Source organism: Onychostoma macrolepis, chromosome 13 (assembly GCF_012432095.1).
Source record: "Onychostoma macrolepis isolate SWU-2019 chromosome 13, ASM1243209v1, whole genome shotgun sequence".
Lineage (NCBI taxonomy): Eukaryota > Metazoa > Chordata > Actinopteri > Cypriniformes > Cyprinidae > Onychostoma > Onychostoma macrolepis.
The window spans coordinates 6561269-6585289 of record NC_081167.1 but is presented as its reverse complement, the minus strand read 5'-3'; the positions used below and the strand labels follow the sequence as shown (position 1 = coordinate 6585289).

At 37.5% G+C, this 24021-nt stretch overlaps 1 protein-coding gene across 4 annotated transcripts in view; it reads right to left on the bottom strand.

The window, feature by feature from the left end:
- Window positions 1–66: 66 nt before the first annotated feature.
- Window positions 67–24021, bottom strand: part of tjap1 (tight junction associated protein 1 (peripheral)) — a 124032-nt gene continuing 100077 nt past the window's right edge. For 2 of the 4 annotated variants that reach the window (XM_058796493.1, XM_058796492.1), the window contains 4 exons: window positions 23907–23973; window positions 14949–15056; window positions 12912–12995; window positions 67–6323 (listed from right to left, as the gene is read on the bottom strand). In XM_058796493.1, coding sequence (XP_058652476.1) covers window positions 4890–6323; window positions 12912–12995; window positions 14949–15056; window positions 23907–23973 — 1693 coding nt within the window. In that variant the 3' untranslated portion in view covers window positions 67–4889. The remainder of the gene's footprint in view (window positions 6324–12911; window positions 12996–14948; window positions 15057–23906; window positions 23974–24021) is intronic. The other 2 variants (XM_058796489.1, XM_058796491.1) reach the window with 1 other exon arrangement.

The window sequence follows — 24021 nt, the reverse complement described above, 5'->3', positions numbered from 1 at the left end:
ATCTCCCACAAAAATAAGTTGAACAAACTCACAAATCTGCTGAAGCTGGTAAAAAAAAATTTGTTCGCTCAACTTTTTTTTTTTTTTTTTTTTAACAGTGTAGTAGTCATAAAACACACTGGTTAGTAGTGCAAATAGTGTTACCAATTATTGCAATTTTCTTCTATTTACCTACCTATAGTGGTTAATAAAGTGGAAGTCTCTCACATTTACAGAAAATATGTAAGCATTGCAAAGATTTATCATTAATATTCCAGTAAAATGGTCTAGCGACACCACTGTAGCCTATATACAATCATTATCACATTCACAATTGTGCAATCACAACTGTGCTGATATTTACCACAACAGCACACTTGCTTGTGAGATTTTGCAAAAATGCAAGGATATAATTTTGTGAATCTCACAATGCAATGGAGATTTTATAAAACCAGCAGATCTGCACCCTGAACAAGCTCTGTTGCCAGTGTCACATGCAAAGAGGGCAACAGCCTATTTAAATGCAGGAATGAAAAGATAATAATGACAAATAACAGTTCTGGCACAAAAACTTGACTAGAATTATAAATGAATCACAGGAGGAAAGTAATTTTTTTTTTTAAATGATGCTGCTTTTTTAAAGTCTCGAGGTGTTAATTTATGCAATTATCCTGAAAACTGTCAGACAAAACGGCAAATAGTTCTCGTCAGCTCTGTTGATATGCTTTGCTGACCCTAATTAGTGCCTGTAATTGTTTTGACAATTACAACTAAGGACTGTTGGCACACTGTTGCTAGGTGCTCGTATCCACCCACTGATGAGCACCGGACTCTCACGACCAGCAGCGGGCACTCCTGCCTCATCACTACTGCTCCACGGCTAGACTGACGTCATACGACAGGAAAAAACACATCTGTGAATCCTGGAGGTGACACTGCAAAAGTGTACAGTTCAAAACAATTGTTTAAAATAGTTTTATTTCTTTTAAAATATACATCAGTTTACAAATTCAGAAAATAAAATGAGTCCAGTCATAAGAATTTTTTTTTTTTTTTTTTGAGGGAAAAATCTGTGCATGGAACATCTACACAACCATGGAAGCTTTACCTGATCAAGTAAAGTTTAAATTTCTTTAAATCACACTGCATGAGGAGGGGGATCAAAATGACAGTATGACCAGGAAAAAAATTTCAGTATGACCAGGAAAAAAAGCACCATGTTGCTACAGTTGCACATGTATAAGACAAGGTATGCACCAGAAATCTGTCTGAGGAATTATGGACAAATTAAGAAGACAAACTGTAAGAATGCACACATCTGAGATGGGATTGTGCAAGCCAACATCAACGTGAAACTGTTTTTTTTTTGCACCTCTCATAATCAATGAAATTCCACCACCATGTTAAAGCATCAGGACATCTCGAGTTTCACAAAACTTACAACTTAAACTTCAAAAACAGAGGTTTAATAAAATAAAATACAACTAACAATGAAATTTCAAGACTCTACAAAACATGAAGCACAACTAATTTGACTTCCAAGACATTTTCAAGTGAAATAGGATATTCAACAACAAAATTAAGGGCATTTAATTAATCAGGAATTGATTGGGTGAATGAAACCTGAATGCGAGTTTGTTGAATCAATGCTTAAACTAGGGCTTAACGATAGCTCTTGGTTAACAACGAGAGTCATTGTAAACGGGCAGCGAGCTAATTACATTTTGATGAAAGATTACCGCGACAGTAAAACCAGGAATGTGTATTAAAGTAAACGGGGTCAATTTTCACTTAAAAAGGGCTAATTTCAGACTTAATTTGCCTTGACATTTTACATTTTGTTGATGGCTACATGAAAGTTGGCCTACTGATGAATAAAAACATTCACAGATCAAAGCAAAAGGAGCGCAGATTACGCACCGTCTTGAAGGTTAAAGAGGAGATAACGTGAATATGTTTTTCCATCGCAGAGACGTCAGCTTTGGGCAGAAGGCGGATTGGAGTGTTGGTTGGAGCATAACCTTGAAATTGTTTTCATTTCTTAGATTTCTCAGCAAAGATTTTTTGAATGACTTGCGCACAGCATGCCAGAAGGTCACCTTGGATTAAAGAAGATGTGCACGACGTCTCTTATGCGTGCAATTAAATTTGAGTTATTAAAGTTGCATGAGAGCAGAGGAGAAAAGCCTATTTATGCACTCGGTGTATTGCACATTCTGACCATTGTCGTGTCTTTTTTATATTTATTTGCATGACCTGCGGTCCGTGTAACATCTGACGAGACTGAAATATTTAAGAGAGTCTATTTCGTCATGCAAGACCCTGATGGGCTGTACTCTGTCTCTTTAAAGCATCACAGAACTATTTTAGAACATGATAAAATATTAATTATTCAGCATGGTGGGTAGTTACACTTCAATTAATCATGGGCTATTAATGGTACTCCCGTATATTGCAGCGCAAGACTGATAACTACATACGAAGACCAAAGTGTAAGAGAAGAAGAGTAAGTGTGGACTTGGGAGCCCTTCGATCGCACATTCTGCCCTTCACTGAGGAAAATATAGCTGAATTATTCAGGGAAAGGAGTGCTGTGGCAGACCAGCTATGAGGTGAATATATACAGCAAGCGTTTTACAAAAGTCTGATGTCCTTCCAGGAATACCGTTAAAATGTAATGCATGCTGCTGTACCTTCTGACTCGCTGATATGTTCATGAATAAAAGACAAATCCTAAAGATCGTAAGTATGCAACATACTCTTATGCATGAAGAATACTGTTGCGTATCACCTGTAGGGTAAATGTCTCAAGTGAGTAAGGGTGGAGGGCATGCTGTGCCCAGTTTCTAAAAAAAATACACTTGATTTTTAAAGTACAATACTGCATGAAGTACTTGACCCAGGGTGGGACATCTGGATAATGACTGGTCAAACGTATTGCAAATAAAAAGCACAAAGCAAGCACTTAAAAAGGCAACACAGAGTTTAATCGTCTCTAAAATATATTTATCAAAACAAAAGAATCAGGATGCTTGTATTGTTTGAGAAAAGCTGATAAATGTTAAAATGCTATTTGAAATGAAACGACTGAAATTTAAGACGGGAACACTCGGCACAGAAAAAAAAAAAACCGACTTGTACAAAGCATCTGCTGGACAGATTGATCATCCATAATCATGAGAAATCAAGATTTAACACACAAATACACACAGAAAAACACACCAAATGATGGCGGGATGCACAGTCCCCTTAAAATACATACAGCATTAGCATCAGCTAAAGAATAATAAGGAACCAATGAAAACGGATGCTACATAAAGATGATTACATTCGTTGAGATCAAAACATGGCTTTTCTTGAAATCAGGGTTTAAAAAGAACAAACAACCAACAATCATCGAAATAATGTGTTCTTGTCAGTACTCTAACAAAGGCATGTTTCTGGTTGAAATTTCAGCTTTTTAGCTCATCGTTTTTTTTTTTTTATTTAGAAGTCAGTAATGTCGTCATAACAGAGAGAAAGCTTTGCTAAGTTTTTGTGGTGTTTTTACACAGTACTATATGCATAGCTTTGAAATATTAATATGCCCTCTGAAAGGCAATTTGTGCCGTCAGCAGCAAGGGGTCACATTAATACATCTCTGATTTGGAGGACATGAAATACACATTTTAACGTTTCAGCAAGGCTTTTTTACTCTTAAATACTGACCTTTGAAAAAGAAACAAAAAAATTGGATTAAATATTTAAAATGCCAAACAGCACTGTTTGGGTTGAATTTCTAATGTATTACAGTGTAACAACTAATGTGTAAAAGGGATTGTATACCGTCTCATTTCATGACAGGATTCAGTAACCTTACACACTTCTGCAAGTGCTTAACTGCTTTGAGGGAAGTAATGGGACACTTTAGACCAGCAAAAGACAAATAAATACACAAAACTCTATATATTTACTTAAAATCATAATCGGTTTTAAATACCATTAGTCAAACAAAACAGATGAGAATGAAAATCAGGAAGTATACTTGATCATTAAAACATATACCGAATACATCAAAATGAAATTCAAATGATTAAAGTACAAAAGCTGTCTTTAGGTTGGGTGTTGAAATACAGTGGTAGATCAATGAAGAGAGGTAACTGAGAACTGGAGGTGAAGCATCCTCTCAGTTTATGATGACTAAAAGCAGGCTAAAGGAACAAGATGTTCTTTTAAAGGGTGATGGAGAGCCCCCTCTGTCAGAGCAAGGGTTAGGCACTGAAAATTGACAAGAGAGTCCCATAGATTACATTTAATCTGCTTCAGCCAGCAGAATGCCTGACACAGTGGTATCTGTGAAGCTGTGGCCATTTGGTGCCATCCCAATCTCCCGTAACAAAGGACTTGCGCTGGGATACTGGATAGATATCATTATCTGGGTAGAAAACTCTCACCCGAGGGCAAAAGCAAATGTTCTGTGTCTGTACAGTGCAACAGGGATCGTTCCTAATGTCACCTCTGAAGAACTCTTTCTCTTACAGAAGTGTAATGGTATGGCTATGTCCTGCTGTTGCCCACTCAATCATGTCACATCAAACAGAATCAAGTCTTGGACTGGTAAAAATCACCTTAATTCAGACTATGACATTCTCGTGCGATCCCTGAAGCACCGTCTGGCCGGACTGGCTGAAGTACTTCACCACGGATGCCATCAATACCATAGGTTCCACAGATAAAAGAGCCCCAAGCCTCAGAGAGAGAGGACAGAAGAGTTACAATGATGCCTCAGCAACAGCAGCATGATCAGGGATAACTACAGCAATGCTGATCCGATCCCTTCCGCTTGTCGTATGCTGCTATGCCTAGAGATTGCTAGTAAGACGAAGAGCACTCAAGGTCAAAAAAAGAAGAGAAGAATAAGCCTGGAAGTCTCAGTCCAGCAAGTTTCCATGCTCTTGAGCTCTGGTAAGGCTGTCTTTGCGGTGCAAGTGATGAACCCCCATTCTCTTGGGGCTCTTCAGAGGTCGCGAGGAGCCAGTCCGAGGGGGCTTGTCTGCATAGTCCTCAAGGGGAGCTAGGACTCTTGAGCCGATGACAGGAAAGTCCTGGGGCAGGATATCTCGCTCCTCAGCTGAACTTCCTGCAGAGCCAGCATCTTCAGCAAACTCTTGACGCTTAGCAGAGGCCGGACTGCTCTCAATGGTGACCATGGTGTCACCACTAGCACCATCATTGTCAAGTGGATCAAGGGCCATCAGTAGGTGCTCTCCCTCTTCCTGGGAAAAGTCACCACCGTATTGAGTCTTTTTTGCCCGGAGGTCTGCCATGCTGCTGGTGTCTGTATCCAAACTGGACTCTCTACTTGCTGTCCAGCTCTGGGCCGAGGATCCCTCCTCGCCATCAGAGTAAGCACCTCTCAGAGCCCCTACTCCTGATTTTCCATTGTGACTTTGGAGATCTTTCACCGTCTCACTGCTGAAGGATGTGCGGTTGACAAGGGAGCCTTCTGTGGATGGTGCCATTTTTTCTACAAACATTCGCTGCCAGCTGGCCAGTAGGTCCTCCTCTGAGCTACCAGAGCTCGCAAAGGCGCTCGGGGGCTGAGGGGGGCTGCTAAAGGGACTTGAATGACTGGAGAGGGTGTCCGTAGCATCCATCTGTGGAGGTGTGCGCTGGTGAGAAGCATGCCCTCCACCAGAAGATGAGGAGGTCCCAGACCGCCAACCCCCATCAGACACAGCAGGGCTATTGGGCACGGTGCGCTGGCGCTCAGCTGCCTCCTCTTCATTCTGCACAAGACTAAGAGAAATGGCCTGACGAGTAGCGTAGGTGCAATTGGGCAGTGGACTGTTCTTGGGAATCTTGACTTTTTCATCGGAGGAGAACTCGATCACTTTGCGACCAGGGTACAGCGGGTTTGGTGGTGGAGGTGCTGGGTAAGGATTCAACTTCTCAAAAGAAGGGGCTGGCCCATCTTCTCCTGTTGGACCATCCAGGCTGCCCTGGCTTCGACACATGCCGTTTACATGCTGCTGATCAGAACCAGCTCCCGCGGGAGGCCTGGCATGAACAGGACCCCCGTTTTCACGCCCTCCACCGTCGTCTTGGGGTCCTGTCATGTCCACGTGTACAAACACATCTTCAGCCACTGGCCGACCTGCACTGCTACTAGACTGGGCTGAGTTGAGCACCAGGGGCTCCGGCTTCTCAAGAACACGAGCAATCACTGAAGTGGGCACTACGTCTGCGGGAGTCAGGCTTAGGGTGTCAGGATCCTGGGCTTGAGCTCCCTGAGAGCCCTGAGTCTTGTTAGGCAAGCTACTCTTCATGTGCTTGTTCACCATGTCCTGTAGCTCATATGGCAACTGCAAAACATTACAGAGAAAATAAACACACAAACAAACAAACGTGACAAGGGTTTACTTTTCCTGCAGTAGAGCTCATTTTAGAAATTGGTTTTCATTGTTTAAAAAAAACTATTGTGGATAGAAAGATTCTCCAAAATGACAGGTTATCCATCAACCTGAAAAAATCCTGGATAGTGAGAACTTTATTGTAACCACCTGCAGGCATTCAAATGGCATTATTCTGAATATATAATCAGAGTTAATTCAGTTTCTAGGGATAAGACTTTTTAAGGACCAGCCTTAAAATATAAATGCATAATTCTTAGATGGAACTCAAACTGGGAAAAACACTAATGCTTACACTGTCTTTCTCATGCTGGTCAAGCTACAAAAAGGACAAGACAGTACTATAAAATAGTCCATACAAGTTTCTTCTGCGTTCCAAGAAAGAAAGTTTGGAATAACACCAAGTTAAATAAATGATCTAAATCTTTTTCTTTTATCTTTCTTTTTTCTTGGGACCACATTTCTTGTCATGATATCCATGTAGCTTGCACATTTTGTGGATGAATCCTTTCTTGCAAGCAATCTTAAAAGGTGCAATTTCACTAACATGCACTGGGATATGAATAGGACGTTTGATGAAGCCCATCTACTATACTGCCCCAATGAAGGTTATCTCAGTCATGATCAAGAAAAGCAGAAAGTAGGGTTTTTTCATTTAACACCATCCAATATCAGCCTGGCCTAGAAGAATAAAGAGTAAGCAGCTCACCTCAAATTAGATTATTACTGAAGAGGGGTGAGACAGACAGAAAGAGAGAGAGAGAGAGACTAAAAGAAAAAAGGCAGGCGATGAGGCCTTTATTTCATTCTGTAGTGTGACACGATTTAACGAAGCCAGGCCAAGTCATTGATTTGTGGAAAAAAGGCAGGGAAAATCAGTGATCACACAGCCCTGCTCAGCTTTATGTTGTAACGATCCTGCGGGGCAGCAATTACCCACAAAGCCCTTACTTCCTCTGAGCGTGGGGCATGGGAGAATTGATCCGTCCAGACCACACTTCCAAGCATGACCCCCTCATGGCCTTCTAGCTCAGAAATCTACATGACACTGCCTAAATTAACTGTCCCAGAGGGCATTAGTATCCCATGACCACTGCAGCATCACATGCTAGTGTGGGAAGTCAGATGTTACACAAAGTGCTACAATACTCCAATCACTACAGTACGCAAAACGAGACTTCTTTCTCCCACAGAAAATGAGGACAGCTCTTTATATATATATATATATCTTTATGGACTGTTCAATGACCATCTGATGCATAAATGCACTAGCACGTAAACAATACAATACATCCTTGATCACCTGTTTTGTTCTTTAAGTGCTATATTCAATTTCATTCTTACTTGCCCCTGATCAATACATCAAATAAATGGAATTGTGGTTGGTAACGTATACTTAAGTTTCGATGCGAACACTTAGCGAACCTTTGTCCAGTGTCTAAGCTATTTCTCTCCGGATGTTACGACTGATAAAAATGTCTTAAATCTGGAGTTGCGAATATCTCTTAACCAACTCGCACAAGGTCTCTGGTAGGTTGTTGTTTCTTCTGTCTCTTCCATTTCTTTTTTAAATCGTGACACAAAGACCTGGGCTAATGTTACCACCTAGTGGGCCAAATAATTCAGAGTGTGCATGTGTGACCGCTGTTAAAACATTGGGTTGCACATGTACAATGCTGATGACGAAATGTACATCACACGCACTGTGCGCATACCCTTGCATACACATACAAACTGAAGTATACTTAAGGTTTCAATCAGATACACGGCTCTTGTCCAGAATAATCTTCAGTATGGACTGGACTTCATCTTGTAAGTCATCCTGGCTACAAGCTCAGCCTCTTAAATGGCACCAGACACATACAAAACTGCAATAACACTTGCGTAACCATTTAGTGATACCAGCATCTTCTTTAGCTAGTGGCATGCTAGTCGTCATCTTTCTAAGCTACCCTTACAAAGACAAGTTACAATTCTACTCATTTTTGCAGTGACCTACACTTAACCGTCAAAGACTGCATGCCAATTACTGTGCATAATTTCCATCTTTAGCTAAATATAGAGAATTGGCTCTACATGAGAGCCACTATAATAACTCTCAGATTCCCAGCACTGGACTGAAGCATAATGGCTCTCAAGTTCTCAAAGCACTTCTAAAGCTGTGATAGAATACACAAGTGGCCTGTTTGATGCATATGCACTTCCAGTGCAGATCAGTTTGACATTCATTTGGAGAATTTTCCAAATGATGCTTTACAACAGTGGCTTTATGTTAGCAGTAAGAGGATGAAAACAGGTAATGGCTTTGGCTCAGTCGAGCCTTAAAATAACCAAAGAAACAGTCTGTGGTCTCTGCTTACAGAGTAATGAATTACAGAGTTCACGAGAGCAGGGCAAGAGGATAATCTGGACAGTGAATCAAATATCTTCTAAAAATACCAAGGTTTAAGTTAACTCACTCCATCACTATAGCTCTCCTAGAGAGATCATAATTCTAGAGATTAGTCACTGCTGTCAATTCAACAAATTAAAAAAAGGATGAAGCAAGATCCTTTGTGAATTAATTGCTGCCAAGGAGGAAGATCCTGCACCCACACTCTCTCGCTCAGCCAATATGGCAAGTAGATTTAAAGCCATCTTTCTCTGCATAACCTAAAAGTCTGGACAAACGTAACTGAATTTCTCATGATCTTCAAAACATGGGGTTCTGCTAAAATATTTGAATTCGTTTAGAAAAGACAAATACAAATTGTGCCTATGAATTACTGTCTTTACAAAACTAAAATTGTTAAATGTAAATTCTGAATGCATGAATTGGATCAGTAAAGGAAAAGCAGGCAACAAGTGTCCCAACTTCAATACTGTTAGAGTTGGCTGAGAGAATGATCATTTGAATTTTATACCAATCTCTATGCAAAAAAAAAAAAAAAACCTCATAAAAATAACTAAATATAAAAAAGGGGCTTAGAATTAATGCATTTAAAACAAGACAAGCGGTTCAAATAGTAAATATGCAAAAAGTGTTGCCCTCGCTTTGGCCAGGACTTAATGCGGTTTGCAGAACAAAACAACAACTGCAGACAGAGTGATAGATGGGTTTAATGTAGAGCGCAGGCCACAGGTGATAATGTCCTGATGTGTTCAATACCCATATGCCCATGAGGTCAAGCTGTCTTATCATACGTCTCTGTTCTTGTACACACAGAGCTGTCCATCAGCCTGAAATCTGTCCTATTTTCCCCCACGGACAGACACAAAGGCCAAACAGACGGATGTGTCTGCAGTTTGGCACCTTGTCAATACTGTGCCTTTTCTCTGCCAGCAAGACCGTCCGTATCCAAAGACCAGCCATGTCTCGCAGCACGACTGCCCTAACAGACAATCTCCGTGCTAAACACTGCCATAAAGCACATCCTGCGGACATGGCTATTTTCTTTTAAATCCTCGCCCTCTCTCTATTCTCTTGGTCTCTTTCTCTTCATCTCTCTCTCTCTGACTATTTCTCTCTGATCCCAGTCCGTAAAATCAGAGGTCCATGTCCATAACAATAAAGTCACTGGGCAATCGTGCACTCTCTCTCTCTCTCTCTCAGCACCGTCCATGAGTGTCACTGCGGATTGCAAAACACATTCAGGCTCCAACAAGTCCTGTGCTGCAGGGATAGTTCAGACAAAAATTGTAATTCTGATATCATTTACTCGTCCTCATATCGTTCCAAACCAGATTTCTTTTCTGCAGAATGTGCCAGCTGTTCTTTTGCATACAATGAAAGTGGATTGCGAGCTATACTGCCAAGCTTTTATTAAATATGTAATATACATAACATGTATGTATGTATGTATGTATGTATGTATATATATATATATATATATAAAGAGTTCAGATGCAAAACCTCTGAATGCCATCTAAAATGTTCTTCTAAAATGAGCATTTCTATCAGGCTCCTATATTTATGTTCGGTTTTTTCACTTTAATTGCATAGAAAAGGACCTATATATTGCCATTAGAGTAAAATAACTGAACCTAAACATAGCAGCCTGATAAAAATGCTAATTTTAGATTAAAATTTCAGATGGCACTTAGAGGCTTTGCATCTGAACTCTTCATATATATATATATATATATATATATATATATATATATATGCGCCATACATTGGTATATGTGAAAATGCATATTTTCCCATTAAAAACAGATTTAATATGGACTGATTTTGGTGCTTCACACTTTTTTATTGGTCATGATAGGTTAAGAATTATGCTATTAGTTACTTAAATGTAAAATTTTTTAATGTAAAATGTTCTCTATTTAACAACATCACAACAGTGAATGTTTGTATTTGCCAAAACTGATTTACTGAAGTCAAAACATGGAATTGGGATTAGTGCAAGCGCCGCTTGCTGTGAAGGTGGAGTGACCATATATATATATATATATATAATATTTTATAAAACATATTATATATAAACATATATACATATATACAGTGGGGCAAAAAAGTATTTAGTCAGGCACCAATTGTGCAAGTTCTCCCACTTAAAAAGATGAGAGAGGCCTGTAATTTTCATCATAGGTATACCTCAACTATGAGAGACAAAATGAGAGAAAAAAAATCCAGAAAATCACATTGTAGGATTTTTAAAGAATTGGTAAATTCCTCGGTAAAATAAGTATTTGGTCACCTACAAACAAGCAAGATTTCTGGCTCTCACAGACCTGCAACTTCTTCTTTAAGAGGCTCCTCTGTCCTCCACTCGTTACCTGTATTAATGGCATCTGTTTGAACTTGTTATCAGTATAAAAGACACCTGTCCACAACAGTCTAACTCCAAACTCCACCATGGCCAAGACCAAAGAGCTGTCAAAGGACACCAGAAACAAAATTGTAGACCTGCACCAGGCTGGGAAGACTGAATCTGCAATAGGTAAGCAGCTTGGTGTGAAGAAATCAACTGTGGGAGCAATTATTAGAAAATGGAAGACATACAAGACCACTGATAATCTCCCTCGATCTGGGGCTCCACGCAAGATCTCACCCCGTGGGGTCAAAATGATCACAAAAACTGTGAGCAAAAATCCCAGAACCACACGGGGGGACCTAGTGAATGACCTGCAGAGAGCTGGGACCAAAGTAACAAAGGCTACCATCAGTAACACACTGCGCCAGGGACTCAAATCCTGCAGTGCCAGACGTGTCCCCTGCTTAAGCCAGTACATGTCCGGCCCGTCTGAAGTTTGCTAGAGAGCATTTTGATGATCCAACTTGTCGTGTTTGGAGGAGAAAGAATGCTGAGTTGCATCCAAAGAACACCATACCTACTGTGAAGCATGGGGGTGGAAACATCATGCTTTGGGGCTGTTTTTCTGCAAAGGGACCAGGACGACTGATCCGTGTAAATGAAAGAATGAATGGGGCCATGTATCGTGAGATTTTGAGTGAAAACCTCCTTCCATCAGCAAGGGCATTGAAGATGAAACGTGGCTGGGTCTTTCAGCATGACAATGATCCCAAACACACCGCCCGAACAGCGAAGGGTGGCTTCGTAAGAAGCATTTCAAAGTCCTGGAGTGGCCTAGCCAGTCTCCAGATCTCAACCCCATCGAAAATCTTTGGAGTCCGTGTTGCCCAGCGACAGCCCCAAAACATTACTGCTCTAGAGGAGATCTGCATGGAGGAATGGGCCAAAATACCAGCAACAGTGTGTGAAAACCTTGTGAAGACTTTCAAGAGAAAACGTTTGACCTCCGTCATTGCCAACAAAGGGTATATAAAGTATTGAGATGAAATTTTGTTATTGACCAAATACTTATTTTCCACCATAATTTGCAAATAAATTCTTTAAAAATCCTACAATGTGATTTTCTGGATTTTTTTTCTCATTTTGTCTCTCATAGTTGAGGTATACCTATGATGAAAATTACAGGCCTCTCTCATCTTTTTAAGTGGGAGAACTTGCACAATTGGTGGCTGACTAAATACTTTTTGCCCCACTGTATATATATATATATATATATATATATATATATATATATATATATATATATATATGAATGAATGAATGAATGATGCCTTTATATAGAACTATATGTGTTTATATATATATATATATACACACATATATATATACACATATATATATATATATATATATATATATATATATATATATATATATATATATATATATATATATATATATATATATATACACACATATATATATACACACACATATATATATATATATATATATATATATATATATATATATACACACACACACACACACACATACATATATATATATATATATATATATATATATACACACATATATGTACATATATATGTGTGTGTGTGTGTGTGTGTATATATACCCATATACATATACATATATTATATAATACGGGATGGTTGGTAACCCTAGATCGAAACAACATGAGGGTGAGTAACTAACAGAATTTTAATTTTTGGTGAACAATTCCTAAAAATGTTGGAGGAAGTGTGCTTTAAAACTGAGAACAGATACTACTACTTACATCAGCAAACTTGTGGTTCCTGAAATGCGATTTATTGCACTTCAACAGCTGCACAGCCAAATTGCAATCTTGCCGATACCGTTCCTGCACGAGGAGAGAAAATTGATATAAGAACAAGCACCATTAAAACAGATATGAGAACATGTCAAATAAAGAAGAGAGTCATCAACATCAACTTTTTGGAATAACATTCCTTAAATTAAACTGAAATTTTCATTTATGAAAGATGAGAAGCAAACAAGTCATAACTTATTTTAATGTCCAATTTTTGTCAGCATAAAAAATGGTGTGCATAAAAAATTTTTTTTTAGGTTTTCTTTTACAGGTAAAATGCACCAAGAAGATGATTTAACACTAAAAAGTAAAAAAAAACTAATATGTATGTATTTGATCATAATCGCATCCAAAATTAAAGTTTTTGTTTACATAATATATGTATGTGTACTGTGTATATTTATTATGTATATATAAATACACACATACAACGTATATTTTGAAAATATTTACATTTATACATTTATATATTCATGTTCTTATATTTCATATTATATATAAATATATTTAATATATAAAATAAAAATTTTCTTAAATATATACATGCATGTGTTTGTATTTATATACACATAATAAATATACACTAAGTATACACACATATATTATGAAAAACAAAACTTTTATTTTGAAGCGATTAAATTGTTTGACAACACTAATATATATATAAGATTCCAGAAACTTCTTCCAGTTGTGAATAATTGTATAAAGATTTAAAATATATATTTTTACAAGTTCTATCTAAGGAAATTAGAGCTAAGCTTGGTATTACAAGTAAAATATAGATTTATTGTAAAAAAAAAATAATAATAATAATAAAAATTGCTCATGACGCTTTAGGATTCTATTTTTTACATGACTTTTCCAGGTCTTTCTTTCTTAAATAAATAAATAATTTAAAAAAAGTAAATAAATTCCACTTTTAAAATACATTTTAATATATTTAGGTTTTCAAAGACTGAGAACCCTGGTTCTTTAAAGGAGGGGTGGATTAAATTATTTTTTACTTGTTTTACTCATTTTAAATCATTAAAAGTCATCTTGAGGTGCCCTTAAAAGTTTGCTGAGACCCCTGGTGGGTTCTGGACCCCTGGTTGAGAACCACCGCTCTAATATGTAGAAAAATACAAAGTAATAACAATCTTAAAGCATGAGTAGTTCTGTGTCCAAACCTTTGACTGACACTTTATAAGTAAAACAAGGAAAATGGCACCCAGGGTAGCAGTCATCAGGATTCATAACTAAAAAACCCATAAAGGGAAAAAAATTATCCTAACATCAACCTCAGAGGAAGGAGCTATGATTGATGTGTGCTCTATCTGTCTAAGGAGATGAAGCGCTCTGTTTAAACACTGTGAACAGACGGCTATTAGTTTCTCCAGTGCTATAATTAGTTCCCTGTGGCACCGTTTCATACATGTGGTGTAATAAAGGCACATTTCAGAACGACCTGCATTCTGGTGCTTTGTTATTCCTTGAGGAGTTACTTAAAATCTTAAAACACAATGTCAGAATACCAATCTGTCGGTTAATTTACTGTCCTGTGTGCAAAGCGAATTTGAAGAGAAGAAGTGTTTATAATATAACTTGAATCAAATCTCTCATTATAAATGAAGGGCTTCCTCATGCAACCGATCATTTAAAAACAGGCAGTTTTTTTTTTTTATATCTAAAAATGCTAGCCTTGTGGGAAGTGCGTGTTGAGTGGTGTTGTTTGTGTGCAGTTGCTTCAAGTTTGAATCTTAAAATGAGAATGAATTGAATTAGGAGACTATCCCGTGTTCCCCAGTAAAGCTCCAAAAGCCAGACATCATTTCTGGAATCTGACAGTAGACTTCTGTGAAATCTCAGCACAGATCCTCTTCATGCAACTTTCAATTTTCAGCTCCAGTAGTTATCAATCCCAGTAACACTGCAGCTCTGACAACTCAAGTCCAAAACGTGCCTCAAACACAAACACACACAAAGCTCTGATATCGCACGTACATTCAGTTCCTCCAGCTTGTCGATAGTGTTTTTGGCATCCACGAGTTTATTCGTGAGCTCCACTATCTCTTGATCCATGGTTTTCTTGTCTCTTTCCACTTTACGGAGCTGTAAGGAGAAAAAGGACATTCATGTAAACTTTAACATAAAAGGTCCCAGATGAGGTTCAACCTCAAAGAACACCAGTAGCCATTTTTGGTTTAGGGGGAAAAAACAACACACAAAAACATGTTTTCCTTCAGTCCTAATTTCATTGCTGACACTGCACCAGCTGCAAAGAAAAAGTCATTCAAAGAGCCTGGAAATGTGGCCGAGGCACAGTCCACGGGGAAAACAAATAAAGGAGGTAAGGAAACATATTGACTGAATCTCATTGCAAATAAGCATCACTTTCTCTTGACGTGTCTCGTTCTCTGTATCTCAAACATTTCTGTCCAATTAGCTCAGTCTTTGATAAACCAACTTTACTTACCCTCTTGTGTTTTCCAACTCAAAATATATTTGTTTTTATTTTGTCGTGCAACGACAGCTCATACTGATCATATCTGTCAAGCTCCGGAAAGAAACAAGAAGTCCATATACACTACCATTCAAAAGTTTCATTGTTTATTGTTACAATATTAAATAACATTTTAGAATTTTTGAATATATTCCTGTAATGCAAAGGCTGACTTTTCTTTGATGCAATCACACGATCCTTCAGAAATCATTCTAATATGATTAGAACAGTGTATATGAATAATGAAAAATGAAAAACTTTTTTGTCCTCTGCCATGGTCAGTATCAGCTGTTGTTGAAGATTGTCCAAAAAAAATGTCGTTTTTGTTTCATGGAAAGAATAAAAGCATCAGACAGCCGGTGATTGTGGGCAGTTTGACAGGCTGAGACTACAGACAATCACCACTCCAGCTACATCTATACGCATAAAAAAACGTCTTCTGTCTGAGTTCAGTGTTTTTCTAATTGAGGAGTGAGAGTGACACTTCACTCCCACTGTGATGGCAAAGTCCGAAACGTCTTTGTACTAAAATGTCTGAACAAAAGCTCTTGAAAGAACTTTAAAGAGGACATACTTAACAGAAGCTTTGCTACTTAAGACACACTTCAGCCCTGCCGGCTCTTGGTTTAAGTGGAGACAGAGAGATACAAAGAGAGACACTGAGAAAAAGTAGACAGAAACTGTGACCCTTAATCTGGATCTTGGCATGTCCATAACAAAGCAATTATCTTTATAGTCACTGTTTGACTGAAGTGGACAATGTGGACCAATAAAAGAGAGTTAAGGAGGGGGCAGCCTTTCAACACAATGCAGAGTCCACATGTAACAACGGCAATGCAACAGCCAGTATAACGCACAGCACATCTGATGGAAACGGGGATAGAAAGGAGGGAGCCAAAGTGTTTTTAGCACTTTAACAGCTGCATTCACATCATCCAAAGTTGTAGTCAAGTGGTCAAAATGCCAACAGTGTCTGTGCTTTAGCGCTACTCTAAACGGTTTCATAATTGACTAAGAATACATAATATAATGTGTCTTGTCTCCCTGCAAAAGACATGTTACATGCCATGTGTTACAAGACATGTTATTTTGACAAGCATAGATGCAAAATTATCATTTGTAGCTATTAAAATAGTTATACTGAGTATTGTTACATTTTCCGCTGACAGCCCATTTATGTGAGCAAAACAGAGCAAAGTAAATAATAGGGCTCCAGAAGTAAAAGTCCCATTCATTTTTTCCATAAAGAAAATAAGCAGTAAATGTTTAAAGAAAGTCATAACATGAAAAATATAAAAAAATCATGTGTAATTACACAGTTCCCCATGAAGCACTACACTACCCATAATCCTAAAGAGAAATCAACCAATCACAGCCAAGCACAACAGTCACAGAACACTGCCATAAATATCTGAAAATCACTCTCAAACTATTTTTATGTTTGAGTATTTTGTAATAAGCATTGTCTTTATATATTGCTTTTAAACAATGTTTTAACTGTTTCCAAACTTAGTCAGTAGTTTTATCATTTATCATTTATTGTACAGCAGTATGTACTTCTCAACGTAATAATATGTAATAATAATAAGATAAATAGTGATAATATTAAAAAGGAAATATTTTGACATTTTTCTTCGATTTTTTTATTTAACATAGCACTTTGTTTGCCAAAAAATAAAGGGAATGGTTAAATTTTCATTTGATTACATTTTAAAAGATTAAATTGTTAATGTTTTGTGCCTTCATTTGATTACCACCATTTTTATAATACATTTGCATTAAATCGTGAATAAAATATAAAAAATTTAAACTGACAACAAAACATTTCCTAAAAAAATTATAAATTTTTTCAGGGCCCTATTATTAAAATAATAATAATAATAATAATAACAACAACATTAAAAATAATAAAATTACGAATTCCATTGATCAGAAACTTTTGATTATCGAAATTTAAACCATTAATTCGGAGTCCAGAAAAAAGAACAGAAAACACTGAATTTGGGAGAAACTAAAACAAATTTCATAAGTTGTGATTCAACCCAGAGCCGGATGGTTTGGGTTGGTAAATGAAAGTGAGCGGTTTGACTGTTGAGCTTTGCTGTGATTGGCTGATCTCTCTTCAGGATTATGGGTAGTGTAGTGTGTGGCCACTGTTACTGAACACTTCACTAATGGACTTACAGAAGAGATTTTATTACTCACTTTCACACAGAATGGCTTTACAAATAGTGATCTTAAAAGCTGTACAATATCATTTGTAGTTCACTCATACTCATGAATATTTTATTTTCTTACAGTGTTCGCAAAGTTGTGCTGTGCATTTTAACCACTGTGTTAAACATTTGGACTGCACTCTATGGCATGACATCTATCCCAGAATCCCCCTGTCCACATGCACAGACACGGGCATGGCCACAGCTATATCCAGCCATCTACTGCAGGAAGAGAGGAGAGGAGACAGGAAGGAGATGCAATGACTCATGGGAATGACATCCACAGCGATACTTATTGGGAGAACAGAGACAGAGAAAAGGAAATGGATGAATAGAAAGAGAATGAGAACGCAACTGCGTAGACCCAAGTTTGACTGATGGCAGCCTGATGATGACGATGAAGAAGATGGTGAAATACCCAAAGTCACAAGGCAGCATGAGGGGAGAGGAAAAGGAGAAGAAAGGAAGAGAAAGATTTAATTTTGCACTTATTCTTATATTTCCATTAACCTGCATGTCTGCAAGTATAAAATAAGAGAAAAACAAGTACAGAAAGATAGAAACTATTCATGAGAAACACATTTGCACACTTCTGGATCACCAATTTATCATTAGTTAGAAATGATTATCTTGTAAAACTACAATTAAACCTATTAAAAACTGTTTTTGGTAGAGCTGAAATAAAGCTAGATAGAAGCTAGACAAACTCTGATGTTGGCTTGAGAAAGACTGACCAGAAATAACAGATTTCCACATTCTTGCTGCTTGCTGATTGTATTTGGAGATGATTTCGCTAAACCAGTACTCTGAGTGAGCTCGTGTCCTGAGAGCAACTACGGTAAGACATGATGGGCCGGGATAATCCCCGTGTCCACGACGAGAGATTACTGAGCAGAATGCCACCTGTTTCACCTGTGATTGGCAAAGCTTTATTCAGAGGTCATGGATATGAGATCTCACCATGCAGAACTAAGACACCGCTGGGATTTAATTGAAAATGAACATAAATCATCAAGAGCTAATGCTATCCTTATACACGCATGAAGTCTTCAGACGTGATTAAGAGCGAGCGGCACATTTTGAAGTTTTCCAGTCATGCTAAATTACTCCAGAGATAATTTCGCAGACCACCTAAGAGTGATAAAAGATTCCTAAAATAACTTATTATAGATGCATGTTTGATTAAATTTTCATTTGAGCGAAACTGGAGAAAGGCAGAGTCGGGGGAAAATTTAGATTCATATTGGCTTTAATAAAACATGGAATCCTTTAACAATTTATTACAACAACCAACAGCAGTTTCCAAAGATATTTTAATGAATGCATCACACTGAACACAGGACGCCTGGTTTCTGTGATGCACAGTCGCATTCAAATAATCTTTAAATCACATTCATCCTAATTGAATAACATTGTCGGGGGACAACTGCAGTCTGTGACAGTTATTATGATGTATCAGAACATCCAGTGGGAACTGTTTTATACTCCGTGAAGAAAAAGAGGCTTAGGGACAAATTTGTACATTTATTCAATCTTTAGCTTTTGATGTTGTTGTTTTTTTTTTTGCTCTCGATTGTTCTCAGACAATTACTTTGGCTTTGTTTGAGCACTAAAGCACAGAAAAATTTCATCCAAACAAAGCTTTTATGAAAAAAAAAACATGCCGAGTTCTGTCTGCTACCAAATCGCCTGACTGATCCATCAGCACGGCCTTAAAACATGACAATTATGACCACAACCAGAGTGGTCATTCAGGTCCCTCTGCATTTCTTCTTTTCTTTTTTTTTTGTTTTAAAGCAAAAAACATCAATGGCAAATCAATCACTTTAAAAGGGAGCGGAATCTGCTTTGATTTCTTTTGACTGAATTTTAAACAGTACTGAAGTGGCAAATGAATGACAGCACGACAACACTGAAGTATCATGGGTCTTTTCCTGAAGAAATGTTTTATAATTTAAAAATTAATACATTTAACATTAATGCTTGAAAGTCTTTGATGCACTTAAAGTGACAGTTCACTCAAAAATGTACATTCTCATCATTGTTTCACTCTCATGTCATTCCAAACCTGCATGACTTTCTTTTCTGTGCAACATAAAAGGTGAATTTTTGCTGAAAATCCTGGTCACTCTTTTCAAATTTATGCAAATGCAGGGATTTCAATCTCCAAAATACCAAAAAAGTGGTATAAATGACACGTTTGAAGCTGTTCAATAGCTTTTTGTGTCCTTTTCGGAGCTTGCCAGCTCTTATTCAAATTATACCTCAAGTCTAATGCATTGAAAAGATAAGTACATTATTCAAAGTTAGTGGTTGACAGATATATCAGCCAATATTTAGTACAAATATTTGGTATAAGCCATGACGTTTATTTTGACAGAGCTAATTAAAGATTACAAGGGCACGTGAATTAAAAAAAAAAGTAATGATGTGCATGTATAAATTATTTATAACTGCAATATTCTATACAAAAAATAAGAATTTTGATTTTATTGTTAATTTAAATTATGTTATGTGATCTATATCAGTTGACCTATTCATAACTTTCCTTTTGTCTTCCACAGCAGTCAGGTTTGGAACGAGAAGAGAGTTACAGTGCCTTGCAAAAGTATTCATACCCCTTCATTTATTTCACGTTTTGTTTTGTTGCTGCCTTATGTTAAACTGCTTTAAATGCCTTTTTTCCCTACATCAACCTACACTCCATACACCATGATTGTAAAGCAAAAAAAAAAACAGGTTTTTAACATCTTTGCAAATTTATTAAAAATAAAAAAATAAAATGATTCCACTGCATAAGTATTCATACCCTTATCTGGGACAGTTAAAAATTTAGCTCAGGAGCATTAATATTGCTTGTATATGTTACTACACTTCAAGTGAAGTTAACCTGTGGCAAATTCAATTGAATGGGTATGATCTGGAAAGGCACACACATCTTAATAAGGTCTAACAGCTGATAATGCATATCAGAGCAAAAGCCAAGCCCTGAAGTCCAAACAGCTCAGAAACAGGTTTGCGTCAAGCCACAGATCTGAGGAAAAGTTCAGAAAAAAGTTCTGCTTCATTGAAGTTTCACAGAAGCATGCTGTCACTGTTACCCTTAATGGAAAAAGTTTGAAACAACCAGGATTCTTCCTAGAGCTGGACTCCTGGCCAAATTGAGCAACTGATGGAGAAGGGCTTTGGTTAGTGCGGTGACCAAGAAGCTAATGGTCACTCTAGTTGAGCTCCATGATCATATATGCAGATGGGAGAAACCTACAGAAGGACAAACATCACTGCAACACTGACTACCAATCTGGGCTTTACGGCGGTGTGGCCAAACTCAATCATCTCTTCAGTTAAGACACATGAAAACACACGTGGAATTTACAAAAAAAACAACTAAACGACCCTCAAACTGAGAAACAAGATTCTCTGGTCTGATGAACCTCAATTCTAAGCATCATGTTTGAAGGAAAACAGGCACTGCTCATCACCTGCAGAGTACCACCTCAAAAGTAACGTGTTGGTAGCAGTCTCATGCTGTGGGGCTGTTTTTCAGCGGCAGGGACTGAGGAACTCGTCAGAGTAGAAGAAAAGCTCAATGCACCAAAATATTGAGATAGCCTTAATGAAAACCCAGTCCAGAGCATTCAGAACCTCAGACTGCGCAGAAGGTTCACCTTCCAACAGGACAATGAACCTAAGCACAGCAAAAGTGGCTTATAGACAACTCTGTGAATGTCCTTGAGTGGCCCGGCCACAGCCTGGGCTTGAACCCAATCAAATATTTCTGGAGAAACCTGAAAATGTGCGTCTGCCCCCATCCAACCTGACAAATGAGAGGTAAAGAGGTGAGGAGAAGAATGGCAGATAATTGCCAAATGATGATGTGCAAAGCTTGTCGCATCAAACAAAAAAGACTTGAGACTGTAAAGATGCTTCAGCTAAATATTTAGTTCAGGGTATGAATACTTATGCAATGTACTTATTTCAGTTACGAAGTTGTTACAATTCTGTTTTTGCTTTGTCAGTATGGTGTATGGAGTGTAGATTGATGTGGGAAAAAAAGTAATTTAAAACAGTTTAACAAGGCAGCAACATTACAAAATGTGAAAAAAATTAAGGGGTATGAATACTTTCATAAAGCACTGTAGTGAACAATGATTTCTCATTTTTTCACATTCACTTTTGGGTGAACTAATCCTTTTTGAGAAAAAAGCAGAACTGGCAAAAAACCTGGATTCTGTCTGATGAATATGAAGTGCATTATTTGTTAAACCACTCGCCCATACATTTATAGTAAACATTCTCAGTAGAGTAGTGTGTCTAGGGTTGCCACCCGTCCCTTAAAATATGGAATCATCCTGTATTTAAAGGTAAAATGATGCGTCCCGTATCAAATCAATACGGGACGTGATTTGTCCCGTATTTAAAGACCAACAAATATTTGAAGAAACATAAGTCTTTTGCACTGTTTATAATACTAATAGCAATTATAATGAAATCAATTTCATAAGAAGTATTAGGGAAGGTCATTTGTGCGTGATTACATTTTGGCATCTCTGTTTCCATAGCGACAGAGTCTCCAGAACGCGCCGTTAAAGCCCTTTCACACGAGCGTAGCATGCGGTAAACCTATGCGGTTTTAAAACATCTAGAGCTCACATCTGCCCTTTAAAACACTCCAGATGTAGGGCTGAATGGGAAAGTTATCAGTGGTTTCAGTCCAGTAACTAATGATGAACGCGAAGTTTGCAGAGAAGCATTTGCTTACTGGGCTGTCTAACTTAAAGGGATAGTTCACCCAAAAATGAAAATTTCTCGTTTACACACCCGCAAGTTGTTCCAAACCTGTAATAATTTATTTCTTCTGTTGATCATAAAAGAAGATACTTTGAAGAATGTGGGTAACCAAACAGTTTTTGGTCCCCAATGATGCCGATAGTATTTTTTCTCTACTATGGAAGTTACTGAGGACGAGCAGCTGTTTAGTTACCCACATTCTTCAAAGTATCTTCTTTTGTGCTCAACAGAAAAAAAGAACTTTACGCAGGTTTAGAACCACCTGGTTGAATTATGACAGAATTTTCATTTTTGGCCGAACCATACCTTTGACAGACACATCCGTGCTTCTAAAGGTATAGGCCTATTGTTTTTTGGTATTTTGTTGTTGTTGTTGTTGTTTTTGTTTTGTTTTTTCAAATTTGGATAGTCTGTTAACATAATATTCTATATCAGTGCTTTACAAATTATTATATTTTTAGGCATGATTAGACAGATTAATTAAAATATTATAATTAATGTTAGACCCTATTTATTAATTTATATTAATCATAATTATATAGGCTACATAAAAAATAATCATATCTCATATACAATTAGGCATTTAAAAAAAATGCTACATTAAAACGGGACAAATAATTACATAATAATGTAGTCCTAATTTAAGCAAATTAATAAAAAATAAATAAATAATAAAAATTCATCCCATCCAGGTATCAGCTGCAGAACTGTCAAAAAAAGACTGATAATAATTAATAATTATAAATAATCAAATTTAAAATAACAATATTAATGTGTTCTGTTGCAAGTTTACATACTTGAAAATGTTTTCTCATGGTTTATTGTTATTGGGGGTCCCTTATTTTGCCTCACTAAAGGTGGCAACCCTAAGTGTGTCGCCAACAACAGCTGAAATGTTTAGGAAAATCATGATAACAGGACTGTGCTCACACACTGTTTTATGCACAGCAGTGGGAAGCGACTACGATCATCTATGGCATGATTATTTGCCTATCAGAGCTCATCTATGAAGGCAGGGTCCAAAATGAACATCCAGAAAGAGCCAAAAGTGAGTCAGATTTGGCGTTACACTTGGCGAGTAAACAAAACTCACAGTTGGTTTGTAGCAGAACAGCAACAATTTAAAACAATGCAAGAATAATGGTGTTTTTATCTCAAGTGCGAATCAAAGCAACACAATCACTGTTGCTTGTCTTCCAACAACAATTTTCCCAGTGGAAAATTAACTTCCAGCATGCATGAGTGGCATGAGGAATACTGTTACTTGTTTGTTAGTCCCTGGAGAATGAAGCAAAGCAAAAGGTTCCTCAATTACAGTTCATAATACTTGTGACGAACTGACTGAGAGTGGCATTGTTAGGGCACACGGAACAATTAAACAGCAATTAAAGACATCAGTGTTTAAGATAAAGTACTTTAGAAAGGGAAAGTGAAGTGGAGTGTAAAGGTTACCAGGGCGTGAAGTTTCTCCTCCAGGTCTTGATTAGCTCTCTGAGACGCCGTATAGCTGTTCTGCAGTCTGCAGGGGGGAAAACAAAACAAATGTATGTCACTGTCAGGGTATAAA